Source organism: Rhinatrema bivittatum, chromosome 6 (assembly GCF_901001135.1).
Source record: "Rhinatrema bivittatum chromosome 6, aRhiBiv1.1, whole genome shotgun sequence".
Taxonomy (NCBI): Eukaryota; Metazoa; Chordata; class Amphibia; order Gymnophiona; family Rhinatrematidae; genus Rhinatrema; species Rhinatrema bivittatum.
The window spans coordinates 120,914,150-120,939,341 of NC_042620.1; the positions used below are offsets into that span (position 1 = coordinate 120,914,150).

Here is a 25,192-nt window from a genome sequence, read left to right on the forward strand (position 1 = left end):
CCTCCAGTTATTGCTTCTAATCCTTCAGAGCCTCGACCAGGACCTTCAGGGATCCCACCGCCCCGACCTCCTCTAGTCCCTAGAGAAGCAGGTGCTGATCCCTACAACACCTGGACTGATGATTCTTCACCAGACACCGATGATTTGCCTTCACCACCTTCACCTACTGAAAGTAGAAAGCGTTCTCCTCCAGAGGACTTTTCCTTCATAAATTTTGTGAAGGAGATGTCTGAATTGGTACCCTTCCAATTGTAGACTGAACAAGATGACAGGCATCAAATGATGGAGCTGTTACAATTCCTGGATGCTCCCAAGGAAATAACCTCCATCCCTATCCACCAGGTTCTTCTAGATCTCCTAAAAAAAAACAAACCTGGGAACATCCTGGCTCTGTGGCTCCAGTCCACAGGAAAGCTGACACCACCTATCTCGTTCACTCAGCTCCACGTTTTTGCAAACCTCAATTGGCTCACCAATCTGTGGTTGTCTAATCTGCCCAGAAAAGAGCAAGGAGAGAAAAACCTCACACTTCCTTTCCCCCAGGCAAGGAACAGAAATTTCTAAATGCCATTGGTCGCCGTGTCAATGCTCATCTCCAGAATTGCCTCTTATCAGCTCTATATGACCCAATATAATAGGGTCTTATTTAAGCAGATACAAGACTTAACAGACTCCCTGCCTCAGCAATTTCAAGAGCAACTTCAAACCCTAGTGAACAAAGGTTTTTGAGGCAGGCAAGCATGAGATACGATCATTTTATGACATCTTTGACACTGCAACCAGGGTATCTGCAACTGCTATCTTGGCAAGACGATGGGCCTGGCTCAAGTCTTCCGACCTTCGCCCTGAAGTTAAGGACAGATTGTCCGACCATCCCCTGTGCAGGAGACAATCTGTTTGGTGAGCAGATTCAACAGATGGTGGCGGAACTAAAGGACCATCATGAGACCCTGAGACAGCTCTCTCTCATGTCCTTCGAATACTCTTCAAAAACAGCCTTTTAGGAAAGACTCTAAGAAGTCATTCTTCCACCCGAAGAAGTCCTACCCGCCCCAACTAGAACCCGTTCTACGAGACCGTTTCAAAAAGCCCAGTCTAGTCAGACACGGAAACAAAAACCACAAACAGCCCCTCAACTGGTCCCTGCTTCCGGTTTTGACTCTTACATAGAGAGCAGCAGCCAGCTTCCATTGCCCCACATACCAGTGGGAGGTCGATTGTGCCATTTCAACAACAGGTGGCACTCAATCACCTCAGACCAGTGGGTCCTACCGATAATTGCTCAAGGTTATCGTCTGAACTTTTTCTTCATTCCACCGGACTCCCCACCTCTACCGATGTGGAGAACACCCGACCACTCACTGCTCCTGGAGCATGAGGTCTCCCTCCTCCTCCAGTCCAGAGCAATAGAACTGGTGCTATACTCACAACAAGGCCTAGGGTTCTATTCCCGGTACTTTCTAATCCCCAAAAAAGCGGGAGGCATTCATTCGTCCAATTCTGGATCTACGTGCCCTGAACAAGTACCTCCAGCGAGAGAAGTTCAAAATGGTAACCTTGGGCTCTCTTCTTCCTTTTCTACAAAGAGGAGACTGGCTCTGCTCTCTAGACCTCCAAGATGCATACAGATAATTCCATCTCATTGCAAATACCTGAGGTTTCTAGTAGGCCCCAAGCACTATCAGTAACGAGTGCTTCCATTCGGCCTCGCGTCTGCACCACGAGTCTTCACAAAATGCCCAGTCGTAGTTGAGAAGCCTTCCTCAGGACTCAAGGTGTTCACGTCTACCCCTATTTAGACGATTGGTTAATCAGGGCTCCCACTCGGCAAGCTGTTCTGTCGTCCCTACATCTTACTTTACACACTCTAATTTCACTTGGATTTCCTGTCAACTACGACAAATCCTACTTAGTCCAATCTCAAAACTTATCGTTCATTGGGGCAGACTTGGACACCTTGCAGGCAAAGGCTTTTCTGCCTCGACCAGCGAGCTTTCACTCTTGTGTCTCTTGCACACAAACTGCAGTCTCAGCACTCCACGACTGCACACCCTTTCGCATCCTTCTGGGACACATGGCGTCCTCAGTTTCAGGTCACCCCAATGGCCCGCTTGGCCATAAGTCATGCAGTGGACTCTAAGGTCACAATGGACTCAATCCATTCAGCCCCTGTCGACCATTGTCCACGTAACCGACTCACTCCATCTGTCTCTCGCCTGGTGGAAAAATCAGATCAATCTCCTCCAGGGCTTGCCCTTCCAGGCTCCAGACCCTCAAAATAACTCTCACCCACCAATGTTTCCAACCTCGGCTGGGGAGCCCATGTGGCCAATCTGTAGACACAAGGATCTTGGTCTCCAGAGGAAGCCAAACACCAAATAAATTTCCTGGAGCTGAGAGCAATAAGATATGCTCTCAGGGTATTTCAGGATCGCCTCTCCAATCAAGTCATCCTGATCCAGACGGATAACCAGGTGGCCATGTGGTACATCAACAAACAGGGAGGGACGGGCTCCTACCTTCTGTGTCAGGAAGCTGCACAGATATGGGCGGAGGCCCTCTCCCATTCGATGTACCTCAGGGTCACCTACTTGCCGGGAGTGGACAATGTGTTGGCAGACAAGCTGAGTCACACCTTTCAACCGCACGAGTGGTCTCTCAACCCCTCAGTAGCGAACTCGATCTTCCACCAATGGGGTTATCCTCAAATAGACCTCTGTGCGTCACCCTCAAAATCGCAAAGTAGACAACTTCTGCTCTCTCACTCGCAAGCCATCACTATCAGCCAAGAGACGCGTTCTCCCTATCATGGACAACCGGTCTCCTATATGCATTCCCTCCACTTCCACTTCTCTCGAAGACTCTCGTGAAGTTACGCCAGGACAAGGGACCATGATCTTGATAGCACCCCCACTGGCCGCGCCAAGTGTGGTTTCAAATACTTCAGGATCTCTCCATTTGCAGGCACATTCCTTGGGAAGGACCCGCTTCTAAATCGCTCAAAACGACGGGTGCCTACACCACCCCAATCTTCAAGCCCTGTCCCTGACGGCATGGATGATGAAAGGTTAATCCTTCAGCCACTTAACCTTTCTGAACCAGTTTCCCATGTCCTGATTGCTTCACGGAAGCCTTCCACGAGAAAATTGTATTCTTACAAATGGAACAGGTTTACGTCATGGTGCTCTTCTCAATCCCTTGACCCCTTTACCTGTCCAATTACGAAGTTTCTGGACTATCTCTGGCACTTGTCAGTCAGGTCTAAACACCTCCTCCATCAGAATGCATGTCAGTGCGGTTGCCGCCTTCCATAAAGGTGTTGGGGATGTTCCTATTTCAGTGCAACCCCTTGTAACACGTTTTTTGAAAGGCTTGCTTCACCTCAAGCCTCCTCTGCGTCCTCCGGCCCCTTCTTGGGACCTCAGCCTAGTTTTGGTTTGGCTCATGAAACCACCATTCGAGCCTCTTCAATCCTGTGACCTTCGATATCTCACATGGAAAGTGATTTTCCTTTTGGCAATCAATTCCGCTCACAGAGTTAGTGAATTACAGGCTCTAGTTACCTATCTGCCTTACACTAAACTTCTGCAGGACCGGGCAGTACTCCGCACTCACCCTAAATTCTTACCTAAGGTAGTTTTGGAGTTTCATCTCAATCAATCCATTATACTACCTACCTTTTTTCCCAGGCCCCATTCCAATTCCAGGAGAGCAGGCTCTGCATACTCTTGACTGCAAACGGGCTCTAGCATTCTACCTAGACCATATAGCTGCCCACAGGAAAAGCACTCAACTTGTTTGTCTCTTTCCATCCTATCAAATTGGGGCAGCCTGTGAGGTAAGCAGACTCTCTCCTCCTGGTTAGTGGACTGCATATCCTTTTGCTATCAGCAAGCAGGCATTCTGCTTCAAGACCATGTTAAAGCACACACTGTGAGGGCCATGGCGACTTCAGTAGCACACCTCCGATCGGTGCCGCTTCCTGTCATTTGCAGGTCTGCCACCTGGAGTTCTCTCTCCATACCTTTACAGCCCACTATTGCTTGGGACAAAGCCGGAAGACAAGATTCCATCTTTGGCCAGTCTATCTTACGCAACCTATTTACAATGTGATGTAACAACACCTTTCCGCCTGCCCGGTGGGGTTCAGGATGCCCTTGGGTCAAATTTCATCCCAGGCCTAGTGCCTTGCACGTCTGCGTACATTTGCTTTATACTCTGACATCCTCAGCTCGATACTCGCCCATATGTGAGGACTACCATCCTGCTTGTCCTGTGAGAAAGCAAATGTTGCTTACCTGTAACAGGTGTTCTCACAGGACAGCAGGATGTTAGTCCTCACGAAACCCTCCTGCCGCCCCGCGGTGTTGGGTTCGTAACGTTTTCTTATTTTATTTTCGACACTACCTGTAGCTTTATAACAAGACTGAAGGGGGACCCCTGCTGGCTGCAGGGTTAGTGCCATGCTGGGCATGCCCAGTAGGGGCCAGTCAAAGTTCTAGAAACTTGGCAGAAATGTCCCGTGATTGGGCTCCATCCTGTGATGTCACCCATATGTGAGGACTAACATCCTGCTGTCCTGTGAGAACACCTGTTACAGGTAAGCAACATTTGCTATCTCACTATTGAGACTAGCCAGTGGCTCGAGTAACTTCAGTTATCTGAAAACTTGTGCAAGAACATGTCATTGGAGCAGAACAGTCCTGTTCTGAAATTGATCTGCTTGTTTTTAGATCTTTTTGCACCTATGGGATTCACCACAGTTATCTCTTTTAAAGGCTTGTATTTCTTGTAGGAACTGTTGAATCTTAATTTAGTAGCGCCTATTATTCTATTCTTGTGTAATTTGGTAAGCAACCAGTATATATTGACTAATCACAAAAAATGTAATTGCTTTGTTTCACAATGTCCCTTCATAGCTTTTTGTTTAGTTGTTTATCCTCTAAGTAACCAACTAAATATGGCCCTTAGTGACCTGGGCAAGTCACTTTACCCTCCATAGCTTCAGGTTCAAAACTTAAGATGTAAGCCCTCTGGGGATAGGAGAATACCTACAGTACTTGAATGTAAACCGATGTGATATCTCAGATTGAATGTCGGGGTATAAAAAATAAATAAATAATGTTACTTTGTGTGGGGGTGGGAGGGGGAGAGGATAAGATACTGCCTTAAGCGATGGTAGGATCAAATGTAGCGGCCTCCAGTACATTGTTTGGATCATTGTCTTGATCTGATTGATGCAAGTCTGAACTATAGATATCATTTGCAATCAACATTTTAGTTCTCTAAGACTATTACATATTTGTTTATATGAATTCTGTTTATTTTAAACTTTAAGATGGAAGTAAGTGTATTTACATGGTAAAATGGTAAGATTTTGTATTTCAGAAGTAAATGCTTGAAAATGTTTATGAAGAGAAATAAAGTGCTATCATTTCAAAATATTGGGAAAGCTATATCGTGGATGAATTGTAATGGATCTTGGGTTAGCATTGGCAGAATATTCAGCTTTTTAAATATTTTTGAGTGGATGCAAATTGTACTTTAATACTTTCCTTGTCTTGTATTGATTATTTTCAGAACCACTTGCTTTTCTTCTCTAGTCTTTCTGCTGTGGGGGATCCAATGACAGGTGGTAATTTAAAATGATCGTTCAACATAGTTGGTTCATAAATTAGTTATTTTCAAGTATCTATACTACTTATGAACGGTTGTGAGGTAAAAATATGTTGCAAAAAAAGTTGATCATTTTCGGTTTAGGAGTGATCCCCAGTGATTCTGGGCCTGCTTTTCAGGATGCCCATAATGAATATATATATGAGAGATTTTCATGCACTGCCCTTATTGTATGCAAATCTATCTCATGCATATTATTTTTTTAAATATAATGAAAACCAGGCATGTATGTGGGTCTTGAGAACCAGAGTTAGCCATCCCTGCTGTTTATAGTCAGGAGACTTCAGCAATCCTGGATCAGTTTTCTTGATGGCAAACTGCAGGGTTTTGAAAGATAGTATGTAGAAAGAGTCCCAAAACTAGAGGAAAAATGTAACTTAATTATTTCCCTTTTGAAGCTGCAGTACTATAAAATGTTACTATATACCTACAGAGATGACTCATCCCTCTTTTTCTTGCCACAACAAAAAAAAAAATTAGTTTTGGAACAATGTACAATGCGATTCGTTTGTTCTGCCATTTGTGGTGTGTGGTTTTTTTTTTTTTTGGGGGGGGGAGGGTTCTTTGGTAGATTCTGAATTTATAAAAACTGGATCATGTACTACTAGCAGAAATCAATCAAAGGGTATATATGAAGTAAAATGTTAGTCCATTTTTTTGGAAATTTTTTTTTTATTGGAAAGGATGAAATATTGGTCCTAATGATTACAGGTTAAAAAAAAAAAAAAAAAGTACAAAGGTGTTTAACTAAACAGTGAATGGATGTGTGGCAACAGCATATTAAACTCTCCATGAAGTCATTAGAATAAATGTTAGCGTTCATCTTAAATGTATGCTTGAACGTAACAGAAAACATTTTTGTGTAGAGTTCTATGTATAAATTACAAATTAGAAAAGGTTTTTAGTGGAGTATTTATGCTTCTGTGATGAATAGTGTTAACTATATATATAATGTTTCTTCTTCTTTGAAAGGAACCCTTGGAGTGATTACAGAAGTTACAATAAAAATACGACCAGTTCCAGAGTATCAGAAATATGGCTCAGTGGTATTTCCCAACTTTGAGCAAGGTGTGGCTTGTTTAAGGGAAGTAGCAAAACAGGTAAGTCTGGACCTTATTTGCAGATTTGGTTACATTATTACTGTAAATGGAAGGGAAGTAGTCTCTAGAATGACAGCAGGTGGTCTGATCAAAAATTGTTAAGCCAAAATCAGAATTTCTTTATTGAGGTTGAAAAGCGAGTATACTTAAAGAAGTTGTTATGGCTTTACTGTAAGCCTAAAATTAAAAAAAACATATGGAGTTCTCTGAATGTTTATCTACCCACATGGAGTAACAAAATTGTATTTTTGTTAGCGTCTAGACAGATGAATCCAGAACCAGTGGGGTTATGCACCTCTACCAGCAGATGGAGATGGAGCAAAGCTGACATCACAGTATCTGTAGTGACAGCATGCCAGTATTCTCAATCTCCAGCAGATGGTGGATGTGCATCTCTCTACCGGAGTTGCTTTAAAGTTTAGGAGACAAGGAGAAGATGAATTTGCCCCATTCTCCTGAGGTGATACCTTTAAGGTATCTCCCTCAGTTGAAAATTTCTGAGGTGATTTCTGTGGTCTGGTAGCTGGTTTTTGAGCTGACATGGGCTAAGCTGTTTAAAAATAAAACCAACCTGCTGAAAGGCAATCGGGTGCAGGAAGCTGAGCGAGGCGGTGAAGGTATATACTCTCTTCCCCTGCAACCAGAGACGGTGCTTGTACTCAGAAACACCCCCAAACCCCCCCCCCCCCCCGGTCTCTGTATTCAGCAAGCAATCCAGCGGCTGTTCCCGCCTCCAGTAGTGTTTGGGGATCGGGAAGGGGGGGGGGGGGGGTAGCCTGGTGGGTTGAGCAGCCCTTGCGGCTAAGCCCTGCTTTGAGGCTTGGCTGGTTCGCCCCGTGATAGGTCATAGCGGCGCCTTCGTGCACTTTTTTGAGCTGTATACTGCCCTCTTCAGTTCCATCAGATCATGGCTTGTGCACCTGACTGTGTGACCTGTTTTCGTTGTGCACCTAGTTGAGCATCTAGCTGGGCGCCTTGTTCGGCATCTAGTTAGGAGCATAGGAGTCACCTATGTATGCTCACGCTCCTTATATATTGCACATCAGATACCAGATCTGGCCAGAGCTGTTTACAATTAAAACAATAAAAATACAATAAATATAAACATATACAAACAATTAAAAACACAATAAAATAACATAATACCTTAATAGCCCTGATCTTTACACTTCTTGCAAGGTCTGTCTATACCATACTCGATTTAGAATTTGCCCAGGCTTTGATGGAAAAAGCCAGGCCTTTACCTTTTCCTAAAATTAAGATAATACTGTTCCACCCTTTCCTCCAATGTTGTCTTAGGGGGAATTTACCCCTCTCTGATTTTACTAAAACCCGGTTCTTCCCAGCTTGGTGTGGGAATGGAGAAAGAGCTGCCAGAAGAGGCTCCCCTAACTGGTTTGTTAGCAGGGAAAGGTAGTTCAGTGGGCTCAGGACACCTGCCCTGGGTCTTGACATGGATCCTTCAGCCTTTTCTTGACTGGAATTTTTTCAAGGACTGGAGTCTTTTCTTCAGGCACAATCCTCTGCCCCGAACAACCATATGCAGTCACAGACAGTGAAATCCCACGTGCCTGGTGCTACGGGTTAGTGTTGGATTATGCCTGGAGCTGGTTTTCCCGATAGGGACCCAGATGGCACAGATGATGAGACCAATCCTTCCTCCAGGATTGGAATCTTATAGAACTATGTAGCAATTCTTTCATAGAGATGAGTTACTAGATCTCATTTCCCAGACATTGAAGATGCTAGGAGTACCTGGGGCTGAATTCATGTCTGAGCCAAAGAAAAATCCCATTCTGGTTTCCTTGTGTAAAGCCTCGTGGTTTTTTTCCTGTTATGGAGGCTATTCAAGAATTAATTGATCTTTAATGGGGTGCCCCGGAAGCAAATTTTAAAGGGGTATAAGTCTTGGATGGACTGTATTCCCTGGATCCGATTGCGCTCAGTGATAATGACAGTACACTCAGCGGAGTTCATGAAGTCTCTGGATTTGTCCAAAGCATACTTGCATATTCCCATCCAACTAGAGAATCATCAAGTCCAATCTCTACTTTTTCCCCCCTTCCCAGCTATTCTCTTTCTGCCCTTTCTGATGCTTTTCATCTACACAATATTTTAATTCTTATCCAGCTTAACCTCTCTCCCTATCATCATACCTTTGCTTCTTTCCATACTCCCTCCCTCCTTCTTTCACTGGGGTCATCAATCCCAATCCTGGCCCTCCATGGAAACTATCACTCTACCAATATACTTCAACCCCTCACCTCTCCAACCTTATTCCTATCCCCCTCCTTCCTGCCTCTTCTCTCCCTTTATTCTCCTCTGAAATGCCCACTTTGGGGCCGATGCAATATGGGCATGCTAAAAACAGCCACTCATATTGAGTGCCTGTTTTCCTAACATGTACCCATCCATATCTCCCGGGCACAATGCAATAGGGAAATGAGCTGCCGCGTTAAAAAGGAGGCACTAAGGAAAATTGTGCAACTCTAGCGCTGCCTCTGCAACAGGTGCCTGGGAGAGGTGGCTGTAAGTGTGGGTTAGGAAAACAGACGCTCAATATCAGCGTCCGTTTTCTCCCGCTACTGGCACAATATACACTCACAATATACATGGCCTGGACGGTGTACTTTTTTCCCCCGATCAAGCCATTTTTTTTGGTCTTCGTACTGCTTTCTGTGGTTCCTCCTACTTAGTATCATGACAATACTTTGTAGGAGGAACTACAGAAAGCATACTTAGTTATTGGGGGGTTTTTTTTTGGTGAGCCCTTCTTTTTCACTCAACGCATAATTAAGCTCTGGAATTCATTGCCAGAGGATGTGGTTATGGCAGTTAGTGTAACTGGGTTTAGAAAAGGTTTAGATAAGTTCCTAGATGAGAAGTCCATACATCACTATTAATCAATAAGAAATAGCTTGGGATCTATTTAATGTTTGGGTACTTGCCAAGTACTTATGACTTGGATTGGCCACTGTTGGAAACAGAATGCCGGGCTTGATGGACCCTTGGTGTGACCTAGTATGGCATGTATTATGTTCTTAAGTGTGGCATGACTTTACGCCAGACCCAAGACTTGCATTAAATTCTCTACATTAAACAGGGGGAGTTGGGCTCATGGTCATTTTTTGTATCCTGAAGTAATAGCTAATAGCTTCATCTACATGAATTTACATGTGATGAGCACTATTAGCTACTTGCTCGATTGGACGTGCTAATCCCAATATTGCATCAGGCGTTAGCGAAGCATGTCTAAAACTCACGTCCAATAAAGAATTAACGGATGTGCTGGCCTGAGCGCCTGGTATTGCATTAGACAGTTTGTGTCCTGTAAACTTATCTATATTCATGATCTCGCTATCTCCCCTTTCCTCAGCCTTCTTACCTTGACTGAGACTTGGCTTTCACCTGATGACCCTGATTCTGTTACTGCTCACTGTCGTGGAGGTTATAATTTTTTCCACACACCACATTTGGTAGGCAGTGACAGTGGTGTCTGGTTGCCACTCTTTTCCCACACGTTTCAAATCCTTCTTCTAACTCAAGCCCACTCCTTTTCTTCCTTTGAGGCCCACTCCATCAATCTTTTCAACTACTTTCACTCCCGGTAGCTGTCATCTACCTGCCCCCTGATAATCCCCTTCTACTTTCCTTACTGACTTTGATTCCTGGCTTTCCTTCTCTCTCAAGCCATTCTCCCCTACCCTCTGATTCATTTGCCTCAAAATTCCTTACCTTAACCTGTTCATTTGATCTCTTAACTATGTTGTTCTGCTCCTACTCACCAGCATGACCACTCCCTTGATCTTATTCTTGCTTCCAGCTGCACACACGGGCTTCTCCACTTCTGTTGTTCTCCTCTCTGGTCATCTGATAACCTTCACTCTTAACACCTTCCCCCGTAGTCTTGTCCTATCACCACTGGTACCTTCAGGAGTATCCAAGCTGTTAACCATGGTATCCTCTCCAGCACTGTCTCATCCTTCCTTTCCTCTACATTCTTGTCTGATTCCTTTGAGGCGGTTTGTTCTTATGTCCTCTGCTTTACAGACTCTCGTTTCACCCTTTCGCCATCTTATAAGGTGTGCCAAACTCCAACCTTAGCTCACCTCCAGTGACTACTGCCCACTCTGCTGAACATTTCTGTTTGAAGTCCCTTTCCCATGCTGACTTCATTCATTTCAAATTTATGCTCATTTTCTTCTGGTCTGTTAATGCACATCCCAAGCAAGATTATTTTTATTTATTTATATTCCACTTTTCAGGCACTTTCAAAGCAGATTACATTTAGGTACTGTAGGTACCAATCACCAGTACTTACACGTAATCATCTGAGTTATTACTCACTGTCAGATTTACTGTAGAGTTTTGTATAAATCTAAATCTTTGTAAAGGCCAACACTGCATTCCTCTTATTTGTTTAATGTATGTAGCTCACGCCTTTTACAGATATTAATCTCTCATGCAACTTGTAGAAACAGCCCATTTTTCCAGCACAGGATTTGAGCCTGCATATGTTAGTCAACACAACATACAAAACCTCCATTTTGTTTTTAAGAATATGGTATTTTCTCCCAGGAGTGTTTAAGGTTTGCTACGCACAATACAAATGTCGCTTATTTTGATGTCCATCTGATAAACACATTTTTCTCCAACCTCCTCATCTCTTTGCCACATTCATTTCCATCTTCCAACTGCCTCTGTATCCCATCAACCCTTCACTCTGCCAAGACTATAGCTGACTTTTTCCATGAAAAAAACAGACAAGATTAATCGTGAATCTGGATGCCACTTCTACCCCCACTAAATTCACCTTCACTTCCTTTGGCCCGGCCACACTTTTTTTTCCTTTTCTGAAACAGAAACTGTTCAATTTCTCCCCTCCTCCAAACTTACTACTTGTTCATCTGATCCCATCCCCACCAGAGTTCTCAGTTCCATCTTCTATGAAATAATCCCTTCCATCTGTCACATCTTCACTGTGACTGTCTCTGCTTACTTCAAACATGCTGGGATCATGCCACACCTCAAAATACCTTAGCTGGACCCTACCTGCTCTATTATCCCATCTCCCTTCCTTTTGCATCCGGATGGAAATGAATGGCACAGTCAGGCCTTCTTGACTTTCTTTCATCTCAGATTGTTCTAGATCCACTCCAGTCTGACTTTTGTCCTTTACATTCCACAGAAACTGCTGGCAACAAAGTCTTCAGTGACCTCTTTGTGGCGAAGTTAAAGAACCTTTACTTGATTCCCATCCTCCATCTATTCACTGCTTTTGATAGCTTTGATTACACTACTCCTAGTCACTCTGTACTCGATTGGATTTCAGGACTCTGCTATATCCTGGTTTCTACTTACCTCTCCTATTTACTGTATCATTGGGAGCCTTTGTTTTCAGTTTTCATTTTAGCCAGGAATTTCAGTGTTTATTACAACAAGAATAAAAACAGGAGAAATCACTGGAAAGCAATGTCTTTTTAGATAAATATTTTTGTTTTTGTAATAAACACTTATTTTACCCAGGAATTTATAAAAACTGTGAAAACGAAGGTCCCTAAGTATTCATTGGTGGTTCTTCCTGCACTGCTGTTCCACTACTTGTTGGTATGCTTCAAGACTCCGTCTTGGGCCATCTTTTCTATCTACACTTCTTCCCTTGGCACTCTAATCTCCTTCCATGGCATTCAGTATCACTTTTATGATTATGACTCCCAAATTTACCCCTCTGCACCAGATTTTCACCACAAATCCAGTCCCAAAATTCAGCCTGTTTGGCTGACGATATCACCTCAATGTCCTGCCACCACCTTAATTTAACATGGCCAAGATGGAACTTCCTGTCTTTCCCCAAAACCGGCTTCCCCTATTCCCACTTTTTGTCTCTCTGTATGGCTCTCCTATCCTCTCAGATCTCTCAGCCTGTAACCTTGGGATCATCTTTGAGGCCTCTCTCTCCTTCTGTATGCACATTCAAAACATCACTATAGTGTATTGGTTCTTCCTCTGTAACCTCACTAAAATCTATTCCTTCCTTTCTGAGCATGCAACAAAACAGCTCATCCAATCTCTTTATTACCTTCTGCTTAGACTACTTTCACTTGCTGTTTACTGGCCTCCTGCTAAACAGACTTTCTCCACTGCAGTCTATTCAAAATTCAACTGCATGACTTACCTATGTTCTCATGACTATGTAACTCCCCTCAAGTTGCCACATTGACTCCCTATCTGCTTCCACATACAGCTCAAACTTCTCTTAGTCACCTATAAATGTATTCACTCTGCAGCTCCTCAGCTATTTTCTCTTTTATCTACCTACACCAGGGGTCAGGAACCTTTTTGGCTGAGAGAGCCATAAACGCCACATATTTTAAAATGTAATTCCATGAGAGCCATACAATATGTTTAAAACTAAATACAAGTAAATGTGTGCATTTTATGTAAGATCACACTTTTAAAGTACAATAAGTCTCTGAAAATATTACACCAGGCCTTAAGACACCAATACATCTCCTATTAGGAAAACGGACCAAGTCAGGCTGCTATAGAGTCCTACACAGAAACTACACGCCAGCAGAAAACCTCACCTGAATCACGTGCTGACCCTCACCTAACATAGAATAAAGAGACCAAAACGCATAACAAGAAGCATGCAGACAAAAACTGAATTGGAAACTGCAACAAGCCAGAGTCTCTGTATGCAGTGTAACAAAGGAAAAAAGAAACATCACACATCCTTATAAAACAAATCAAGAAATATAAAATCATCAGCAGTAAAACTGTACTAACAAAAAGAACATATTTCGAAACAGCTGATGAGTGGAATATCCAATAATTAAAAACTCATATAAAACATTTCCAGATACCAACAAAATATTTCAAAATAGCAGACACAAAGATCCAGTAATGAAAAATAATAAGGATACAAAAATTTTTTTGCTCTGCATACCTGGGAACGTTTGATATCCAGGTGTCCTGAGATTGTTCTGAATTAGCAGGAGGTGGGGTGGTTTGCTTGGAACTTTCTCCTCTCTGTCACATACCAGCGCTCTCTCTCACACTGGCTCTCAATGACACACCTATACACACATGCTCTCAGTCACTCACATATACAAATGTTTTTTCTCTCTCACTTATATAGGCTCTTAATTACACATTTACACACATGCTGTCTATCTTTTCACGCTTACACACACACAGGCTTTCAATCACATAAATACATGCTGTCTTTTTCTCTCACACACAGACTCTCATTCACATGCTTACAAACATGTCCTCTCTTTCTCTCATTTACACACAGGCTCTCAATCACATACTCACATGCTCCCTCACCTAAATCAGCTCTCAATCACACAGACACACATGGTCTCTCTCTCTCATTTAAACACAGGCTCTCAATCACATACTCACATGCTCCATCACCTAAACCAGCTGTCAATCAGACACAGACACACATGATCTCTCTCTTACTTATACACACAGGCTCTTAATCATACATACACATGATCTCTCTCACACACAAAGGATCTCAATCATACACACATACTCTTTCAAACAAACAGGTTTTCAATTACAAACTTACACATACAGGTTCCCAATGGTAAACTTACATTCATGCTCTCTCTCTCACAGGCAGGATCTCAATCACAGACATACTCTCTTTCACATATACAGGCTCTCAATCATTCACATACATGCAATCTCTCACTCACACACACAGGATCTCAAACACACATGCTTGCTCGCTCATTCATTCACTCTCTCTCTCCCCCTTCCCCCCCCCCCCGGGAACTCGCGGCAGCAGCAGCCACCTCCCAACGCTAACCTCCTTCATTTTCAGCCCTCGCGGAGGCGAAGGCGGAGTCCCATCGGCCGCGGTTGAAGATTTTCATTTTCCTCCGAGCCGCGCTGCAGTCTTCTTCCCGTCGGACACTAGCGTGCCTGCGCGGGGCGGGTCTTCCCGCGCAGGCACCCGATGCTCTCCCACTTCCTCTTCCGGGCCGCGGGAAGAAGAGAGCACGCCGGTGCTCTCTTCTTCCCGCGGCCCGGAAGAGGAAGTGGAGAGCATCGGGTGCCTGCGCGGGAAGACCCGCGCAGGCACCCGATGACTCCAGCGCTGGCACCCGGCTGACACCCGATGACTCCCGCGCAGGCACCCGGATGACTCCAGTCGGCGTGCTCTCTTCTCCTCCCCCCCGCGGCCCGGAAGAGGAAGTGGTGAGCATCGGGTGCCTGCGCGGAAGAAGAGACCACGCTAGTGTGGTCTCTTCTTCCCGCGCAGGCACCCGATGCTCTCCACTTCCTCTTCCGGGCCGCGGGGGGGGGGGAGAGAGCACGCCGGTGCCGCTGACTCCAGCTGTCCTGCCGCGTTCCGCCCGGGCTGACAGCATTTTAAGCCCGGGCGGCGGAGGACCGGGGAGCAGCTGGGTCAGCGGGGAACCGCGAAGTATGGCGACACTTGTCTGCGAGCCAGATGCAGCCCTCAAAAGAGCCATATCTGGCTCGCGAGCCATGGGTTCCCGACCCCTGACCTACACCATTCCTCATGAACTCTGTTCATCGGGCAAGTTGCAGTATCTGTGTCCTCCACTGCCACCTTCCGACTCTGCATTTTCCACCTTATTGTGCCATATGCAACATGCTTCCTCTGTGGCCCTTTTCAAATCCAGTTTAAAAACTCACCTTTTCAAAACTGCTTTAAAATGTGTATTCTGTGATTGATGTCATTAGTTTTTAGTATTTTTATTTTGTTCTGTATTTTAATGTTTGTCTTGTTAACTGTCTAGAGCTCTGCACAGGAAGCATATACAGTAAATTCACTAAATACATAAATATGCTTTTTCCATATTCTTGTTTGACTTTGCTAGATTGTAAGCTCCCTTAAGGGAGTCTGTACAGTGCTACGTATGCCTAGTAGTGGTTTGAAAATGATAGAGGTGCAGGAGGAGTTTTTGTCTGAGTTATCTGTTAGGGTAGGATCTAATAATGTTTTTGACTATAAATTGTACTGAAATACAGACTATATTAGGGGGTTCAAAAACTTTTTTTCAGTAATGTGGAAGCCTAAATTTAGGCACCGAGAACTATTCAGTTTTCAATAGGGACAATTTAGGAGCCTAACTCCCAAAGTTAGTCATCTAAACCCTTTGAAACTGGCCTCAATAACTTTTTCTATATAGTAGTATGATACATGGCTGCTAGATCAGTACTTAATTTTAAACTGACCTGCTTATTTGCACAGCTGCTGTTGGTAATGACAATCTCTCATTAATTTGTCATATGTAAAAATAGTTTCAACCAGTACTTAAATACTAGGCAAGCACAGGAATTATTTTTAATTGTTTTGGTTTAAGACCAAGTCTATGGTGGTTTTCATTTTTTATAAAAGCACAGCACAAGCTTCTTTGTCTAAAGCTGGCCAGATCTGATATATTTGGTGGGAAAGAAGCAACTATGCTTCATGAAAAAAAAAACAAAAAACAGGAGGCCCAAAATGAACAGACTAATGAAAATAATTAAACCTGTAGAACACATCCTCAGAGGATAACGTGTATATGGTGCCGTGCGAGAGAGTGAGGCGAGATGCTGGGTTTGGGGGGGAGATTTTAGGCTTTGGGGTAGAGAGGGGGAGATGCTGGGTTAGGGTGGGAGGAGAGAGGGGAGATATTGGGCTGGGGAAAAAAATCAATGTCAGAGGCAAATGGAGAAGACAGGAGGAAAGAGAAGAAGCAGAAAATGGACAGGAGACTTTAGAAAAGGAGTTATAAAGTAAATAAGAGAAAAGCCAAGAACAAGAGACCAGAATCAATATGATTGAAGAAATAAAATGTTCAGACAAAACAGGTAGAAAAATAGTTTATTTTCTCTGATTAGAACATGTCAGCTCTCTCCTTAGAGAGTCAATGAATAGTGGAAACATTTTTTACTCAGTTATAAGGGTTTTCTAAAAAGTAAGAGTAACGTAACAGGATGGCATAATTTCTGTAGGAAATATATGCCTGAAACTGTTTTGCACTCTCAAAGTATATTTTGGACTGAGTTATTACAAATACCTATACAAACTGCTGATATGACCTACTTCTATTCTCAATTGTATAAGATGGGCATAGACATACGTTTTATAGAAATACAATTTAAAATATTACATTCTGCATATATAGATAAGGTTAGACTATTTCTCACTGGTATACTAGACTGTATCTGTTTTAAATGTCAATTAGAAAAGGGCATATTTTACCTAGTCTCTATACTTGTCCTAAAATATATGCTTTTTGGACAGATGAACAAATGATTAATCAAATTTTTTAAGTTAACTTGGTATGGAGCAACATTTTAGCATTACTTTGTATTAAAGAAATGGACGTTACTATAATCCAATATAAACAAAATATGGTAGCTTTATCTCTTTTAGTCACAAGGAAATGCATATTCTTAAAATGGTTTAGTGAAGAAGAGCCTGCTAAAGATATGTGGCTGAAATTAATGATAGAACCTTTTCAAATGAGAAAAACCAAACTGTAGAAAGTGACACATGTGGAATGTAATAGATTTATGAACAAATGGAAAGGATTTTTTTGAATTGTTCTACCTGAGATAATGGTAGCTTCAGATTGGCTCTGTCAGAAACATGGTTGGAAACATAACTTTGCCTCATGATTCCACCTGTTAGATGTAAGTTATGCTGCACTCATGCTTATTAAGTCTGATGTAAACCTAACTTTTTGTTGACTGTTATTTGTAATTATTTGCAATTATGGGTATTTATTTATAATGATTTATAATAATTTAATTCTTGTTCTCTGCTTTATCTATAAGTTCTAAGTTATTACGAAGTTAGCCCTGTTATTTGTACCCACTTGTTTGATGTAATTTCCAACTTTGGTTCTATGTAAACCGACGCGGTATGTACTAGTACATGAACATCGGTATATAAAAGCCTTTAAATAAATAATAAATACATAAATAATTAAGAATAATGGAAGGACGTATCTGTGGTGTGTATATATGAGTGTAATGTGAATGAGGGGAGAAAAGATGCAATAAAATGGGAGAGCTGAATTTTTAGAGATTTAAGGGAAAGTTCTGTATCAAAATGTGAAATTTGTTCTTTTCTAATTTGTTCTATATGTTGGAAATAATGTTCAACTGAAGAAGGCTGGAATAGAATAATCACTTATTGCATTGATCTCTTCTGTTAATAAATAGTGTAAAAAAAAAGTCAGCTTTGCTCAGTACAGGAGAAATTGCATTTTTGTGTTTCTCCAGTATTTTACTACATGAACAGTCTAGCTTCATTTTTTTCTCTGCACTTATGCTGCATTTAGTGACTTTGTCTTCTGTGTGTGTGATAGAGGAGAGGGATTCCGCTAGCCTTAGTTTCTGTGTAGGGATTTATAGCAGTCCAGCTTGTTCTGTTTTCTTCATAGGGGCTGTTGATATGTGAATTCTGGGACTTAGTGCTGTTTTGGTATGACATGATTACTATTTGTTTTATTTTTTTAATATTCCGCTCTTCGGTACATCAAAGCGGATTACATTCAAATACTATAGGTATTTCCATATACCCACAATCTAATTTTGTATCTGAGGCAATGGAGGGTAAAGTGACTTGCCCAAGGTCACAAGGAGTGACAGTGAGATTTGAACCCTGGTTTCCCTGGGTCTTAGTCTGCTACTCTAACCACTAGACAACTACTCCACTTCAAGGATGTGTATATGCTGAGTGATTTTTCTAGGGTTTGTATGTCATAATGTGCCTAGCAGTGGAGGGAGCTTGATTGCTATTATTGGGGTGACAGCGGAATTTGAATATATTTCTTGATGAGGGAATTGTAAGGGGAAACGTTCTAGCTCTACTCTGTATAGATTTCTGACTTCATTTCCATATAGAAGAACTGGCCAAATGATGCTATCAAATAATTTTAATGGTAGTTTTACTGAGTAGTTGAAAACTGACCAGAGGTTTTTTTGTACAAAAGACCCTCGGGATTTTATCTTATAGTGACTTTTATAGCCAATTCATGGGCTGATAAAGTAAAATCGCGGGAGAGCAGGCGAGCGCCTGCTCTTCCGGCATGCGCACAGGCCACTCTCCTGTGTGTGGCCTGTGCGCGTGCCGGAAGAGGCCACACGCGCACAGGCCACGCGTGTGGCCTCTCTTTTTACCACTGGCCCTAATTTTAATTTATTAGTATTTTAATTTTAATTTATTAAAATTAGGGCCGGTGGTAAAAAGAGGCGCTAGGGACACTAGCGCGTCCCTAGCGCCTCTTTTATGACAGGAGCAGCAGCTGTCAGCGGGTTTGACAGCAGATGCTCAATTTTGCCGGCGTCTGTTCTCAAACCCGCTGACAGCCATGGATTCGGAAACCGGACGCCGGCAAAATTGAGCGTCCGATTTTCGACCCGCGGGCCTATTTCTAATTTTTTTTTTCTATTTTTTTTACTTAACTTTCGGGACCTCCGACTTAATATCACCATGATATTAAGTCGGAGGGTGCACAGAAAAGCAGTTTTTACTGCTTTTCTGTGCATTTTCCCGGTACCCGGAGAAATTAGCGCCTACCTTTTGGGTAGGCGCTAATTTCTGAAAGTAAAATGTGCGGTTTGGCTGCACATTTTACTTTCTGTATCACGCAGGAATATCTAATAGGGCCATCAACATGCATTTGCATGTTGCGGGTGCTATTAGGTTCGGGGGGGAGATGGACGCGCTATTACCCCTTACTGAATAAGGGGTAAAGCTAGCGCATCCAATCGCAGGTTAACAGCGAGCTCCACTGGAGCGCACTGTACTATATCAGCCTGTCAATAAGTAAAGATTAAAACTTTGTGGGAAAAAAATATATAATTAATTTTAACAACAAATGTAAAAAGGGCTGAGTACTATATCTTTCCTTTGCGTCATGTTTAATAAAAATATTTAGGCTTTTTTTTTTTTTAGGTAAAGCTTCAGATTGTAGTGTGCAGTATGTGATGCACATGAGCATTGCTCATCAGGTGTGTGGTGACAGAAATAAAGTTGAGAACTACTGCTATAGAGGGCAAGTTCTGGAATGCTTCCCCATTGCTAAAAGCACAGCACAGGGAGACAAGGAATATACATGAAGTAGCCTTTATTGCTTTGGCACAACTTAAAACAGAGGAGTCATACAGATGTGCTGATAGGACCTGCATTCACCTGTAGCTGGCTGCTGCTGCTGCTACAAGTTCAACAATTTCACTTCTATGTCCTAAAAGCTGCAAATGTCAAGGAAATTGAAAACTATCTTTCTTACTCCATGGAGATGGTCTGCCTGGATAAATACAGAAATATGATGCAGTTATATAAAAAAATTCCAAACTTTTTCCCTGCTCACACTGCTTATTCTCCGTAGTAGGGCCCAGATTACTCCACATGGCTCCCTGCTTCCATCTGCACATCCCTTCCTCAACCAGCCCACATTTATAGTTGTGCTCATAAGTTTACATACTCCCAGCAGAATTTGTAAGATGGGTAATATTTTAAGAAATCATGAGTAATCAAACAAAATACATTTGTTGTTTTTAATATTCAGAATCATTAAACAAACCATAGCAATAAGGGAAGTAATAAAATGGTCCTATTCAAAAGTTTGCACACCCTTGAATGTTTGGGCTAATATACACTCGTTGACACCCACAGGTTGAGATGGCAATGAAGGGTAGGTATCCACACTTGTGCCTTGTTTGATTGTAATTGCTGTGTATAAGGCGTCAATGAGTTTCTTAGCTCTTGAGAAAACATGTACATTTAATCCAGGGTTGCACTGACTTTGGTTACTGAAGCATGGGGAAAGCAAAAGAACTGTAAAAGATGTGAGCAAAAGTAGTTCAACTTTATAAATCAGGAAAAGGATATAAAAAGATATCCAGAGATTTAAAAATGCCAATTAGTACTGTTCAAACTCTGATCAAGAAGTGGAAGATTATCAGTTCTGTTAATACCAAGATAGACCAAGAAAAATTTCTAGCACAACTGCCAGGAAAATTTATCGGGATGCAAAGAAAACCCACAAGCAACTTCTACTGAAATACAGGCTTCTCTGAAACAAAAGTGGTGTGGGTGTTTCAGCGTGCCCAGTAAGGAGATACTTGAACAAAAATGGGCTGCATGGTAGAGTTGCCAGAAAAAAAGCCATTGCTGCACCAACGCCACAAAACAGTCCACTTAGAATATGCTAAACAGCACCTAGAGAAGCCTCAAAACTTCTGGAGCAAAATAATTTGGAGTGATGAGACCAAAATTGAACTTTATGGTCACAACCATAAATGCTAAGAAGAGAAGTATACCATCCCTACTGTGAAGCATGCAGGTGGATCTCTGCTGTTTTGGGGGTGTGTGAGCTACAGCAGCACAGGGAATTTAGTCAAAATGATGACAGGATGAGTACAGCGTATCTGAAAACATTGGAGGAGAATTTGCATTCATCAGCTAGGAAGCTGCACATGGGGTGCACTTGGACTTTCCAATATGACAATGATCTGAAACATAAAGCCATGTCGACCCTTCGGTGGCTGCAGCAAAACAAAGTAAAGGTTCTGGCATGGCCATCTCAATTTCCTGACTTCAACATCATTGAGCCACTTTGGGGAGAACTCAAACATGCAGTTCATGCCAGACAACCAAAGAACTTACAGGATCTGGAGGCTTTTTGCCAAGAGGAATAGGCAGCTTTACTACGTGAGAAAATAAAGGGTCTCATTCACAACTATCACAAAAGTCTGCAAGTAGTTATTGATGCAAAAGGGGGAAATACATGATATTAATAACTAAGGGTATGCAAACTTTTGAACAGGACCATTTTATTATTTCCTTTATTGTTATGGTTTGTTTAATGAGTGCTAGTCTGTGATGCATAATAGTTTAATTTAAAACACATTAAAAATAAGTTGTTTTGTCTGATCACTCATGTTTTCTTAGAATGCTACACATCTTACAAATTCTGCCAGGAGTATGTAAACTTATGAGCACAACTGTATAGGTGAGAAATACCTATTTTCCAATGGAGATCTGCCTGCAAAAAGACTGATTAGACCTGTGTCCTACAATACTTGTAGGATAATGTCTTATTTGAGTCTTCTCACGCAAATGCTCCTGGCTGTGAGCTATCACACACTCCTTGCTGTTTCCATGACCTTGGCCACCTCCACCACATGTAACCCTTAAGGACCCTCACACATTGCTATATGCAGCTAGTCATCAGAGCTGGGCTATCACCTGATGCAGGGTCAGAACTGTAATTTTCCTTCAGCTGCTTCTCATCTAGGCATTCATTACAGGACAAAGGTTTGGTAGGCTAGAAGCTACAGAAACCCTTTAGAAATTTATCTGATGTATTGTAATCCATAGGACACATATATGTTCCTAAGAGAGATTTTGCTGCTTAAAGGCTTTCTTCCTTATGGAGAAAATTCCAGATGTAATGAATAAAAGACAAGGTACAAATAGAAATCTTCTGTGCTTCTGATAATTAGCTTATCCACATATGACTTGCTTTCCTAAAACCCAAGATGTACCTTCTGGGCATCAGATAGCAGTAGGCACCATGTCTTCGGGGACTATCAGAGCTGGTCTAGGTTTTACCCACATTGATAGCTATAGGTATAAACACTGGATCAGCTCTATAAGTCCCTGATGAGATGGATCTTGCTGCTATCCCATTTATATATCAACTCTACACACTCCCAAGTAGAAAAAATATGCATATACCACAGCATTAGTTGCAATATGTGCTTATAATGAACCAATATATGCAAGTAATAAATGCTCATATAGTTGCTATTAAATGTAGATGTGTAATAATTGCTCATGTAAATCCCATCCCTTTATATGTGCAACCAAATTCATGCCATTTACGCAAATATGTGGGCTTAAAGGGCTTGCTCCCAGTGCTAGTCTTCCTGTTTGCACCATGTCTGGAAGGAATGGAGCACTACTGGAGCAATCTTCCTGGGCCAATGCTGTCAATCAACTGGATATAAGGGAGACAAAAAGAAGAGGTTAGTTGCTGTATGGTGGTGATAGTGATAGGCATTCATACCTAGAAGCCAGCCCAGCCCCCAGTGATATACCCTTCCAGGAAGTGGTTATGAATTCTTTATTATGACTTGTTGGTGTGTGGTCCCTGGGCCGAGGTTAGAGATGGTACCACCCACAGGGAGGAGCCCTGTGACCCTCACCGTTGGGAGGTGCAGTCTCAGCAGATGTCAGAAACAGCTGTGGAATAGTCTTTATTAGAGAGGTAGAAAGGCACAGCCCGCAGAGCAGGAGGTGCAGGAAAAGTAACAAGGTCGGAGCAGAGGGGTATACCCAGAGGGAATATCTCAGACATGGAGATCCGGTAGTGGCCTGCAGAGCGGGGTATGCCGAAGAAGTCTCTCCATAGTGGTGATGCAGTAGTGGCCTGGTACAGAGTGGTAGTTCCAGAAGAGGTCCCGGGGAATGGGAACAGACAGCAGTCCAAGGCAGAAGGCCCTCCGAGGAGCAGATAGCCAGAGACTAGGAAGGGCCCCCGAGGAGCGGGTACCCAGAGCGTCTCACACAGAAGTGCAGAACTGGAACAGGAAGTCCATAAGAGTGAAGCGGATTTAGCAATGAGGGAACTACTTGCTAACTCGTCAATAGGCAGGGCCAGCCAGCTGAAGTATAGCAGAGATGAGACATCATCTGGAGGGGATGCCCCCGATGTTCCCACCATGATGTGCTTAAGACTGGCCTGTGCGTGCGCCTAAGCGATCCCGAAGGCGAGAGATGGCGGTCGGCAGCGCCCATGCTGTCCCGGGAACGCCAGGAAGGTCGGCGGGAGCTGGCGGAGGCCGCCACTCTCCCCAGTGATGACAAGGCAGCAAAGAAAGAGGGGTGAGCATTAATGGTCGCAGCTGTCTGCAACCGACGGACGTAACATTCGTGACTACGAGAGGATGTAGGCATTATGACTGGATTCTGGAAATCTAACCACGATGTCCATGATGATCCCCTGGGCATCGCTGCATATTGAGAGAGTGGAAGCCCTTATTGGTTGTGGTAGGTGTCCTCATTGTCCCTTGGTGCCCTTATAGGGATGTGAGTGCAATCAGTCCCCAAGACAGAGGGGAAGTGTACAGTTTGGTAGAAATCAATTATTTGAAGCTGTCTGCTTTATATAACCAAAAATTCGGCAATGTCTACCTAACTAGTGCTTGATATAAGCCAAAAAAAAACCCTTAAAGGGGGAGGAAAAAAGCACCTGAATTCGCTTGTAATATTTGATACCATCAATTATTTAAGATAAAAATTCATATTTATTGAAAAAAATCCTTTTATAAAAGTATTTTGTTTACATACAATTCAAGATACTCATACATCAATTTAATATTTAGAATACACAATTCCTAAATCTAAAAACCACTATTCATCCCTCAACTCTGACTGATCTCTTACTATCACTTAATTTAGTCACCCTTTATACTTAAGCACAGTACACTAATTCACCCTTTATATCAAAGCACAATATATCACAAAATGGCTATGCTTGTTCATGTTTAACTAATTTCCATCAATGAATACATAAAAATAAAATTTACACTTCATATAGTATTCATCCACTTATCTATTGTTTAGTATTACAGTACATTACTGAAAAAAGAGCTGTTATGCCCAACCATGGTTTTTCATTTCTTAGTATCACATTGTGCAGTTTTGATGGCATAACCTCATTACTCACTTGTCCCTATCTGTTTCCCACTGTGTCAAATGATGGCATGTTCACTTACTTTGCATATCCCAACAAGGCCTCGTTTCGCCTATACGGCTTCTTCAGGGGAACTTTAATTTTCAAACGAAACCATCAGCGACACACGAAACACTTCAATCTCAGTATAAACTGTATCTAATAAAGAGAAACATATTTAAAAACACTAAATAGCATTTGCTTTTCACAATCCATTACTAACTGTGCTCACAGTGTAATACCCTACAATATTAACTACATTTATAATTATCCCTACCTCATTAGCTACCATCCTAACCCCATAAAACCACACCAAACCCAATCTTAAAATATGGATTGATACACCGGCATTTTATTTTCTGTTTTGTTCTCCATTCTTTTTTTTGATCATTCCTAATATTCTATTTTTTGGACTGCCGCCACACAAGCTGAAGACATTTCTTCCATGATTTGTCCACACCTGGGTGGTGTCTCCCAGTACAGAACCCAATACGGAGTACCCAGTAGTTGGGATTATTTTTCCCTATGTTCATCACTTTGCACTTTTCTGCATTAATTCTCATCTGCCATTCAGATGCCCAGACTGGTAGTCTCACAAGGTCCTTCTGCAGTTTCTTGCAATCTGCTACTGTTTAAAAACTTTGAATGGTTTCATACTATCTGCAAATTTGATCATTTCACTTGTTT

General features: G+C 42.4%; 1 protein-coding gene across 1 annotated transcript in view; it reads left to right on the forward strand.

Annotated features, from left to right (window-relative positions):
- AGPS (alkylglycerone phosphate synthase) overlaps positions 1 to 25,192 on the forward strand; it is a 394,780-nt gene that overhangs the window by 208,870 nt on the left and 160,718 nt on the right. Inside the window, exon 11 of the mRNA XM_029605879.1 lies at positions 6,649 to 6,776. Coding sequence (XP_029461739.1) covers positions 6,649 to 6,776 — 128 coding nt within the window. The remainder of the gene's footprint in view (positions 1 to 6,648; positions 6,777 to 25,192) is intronic.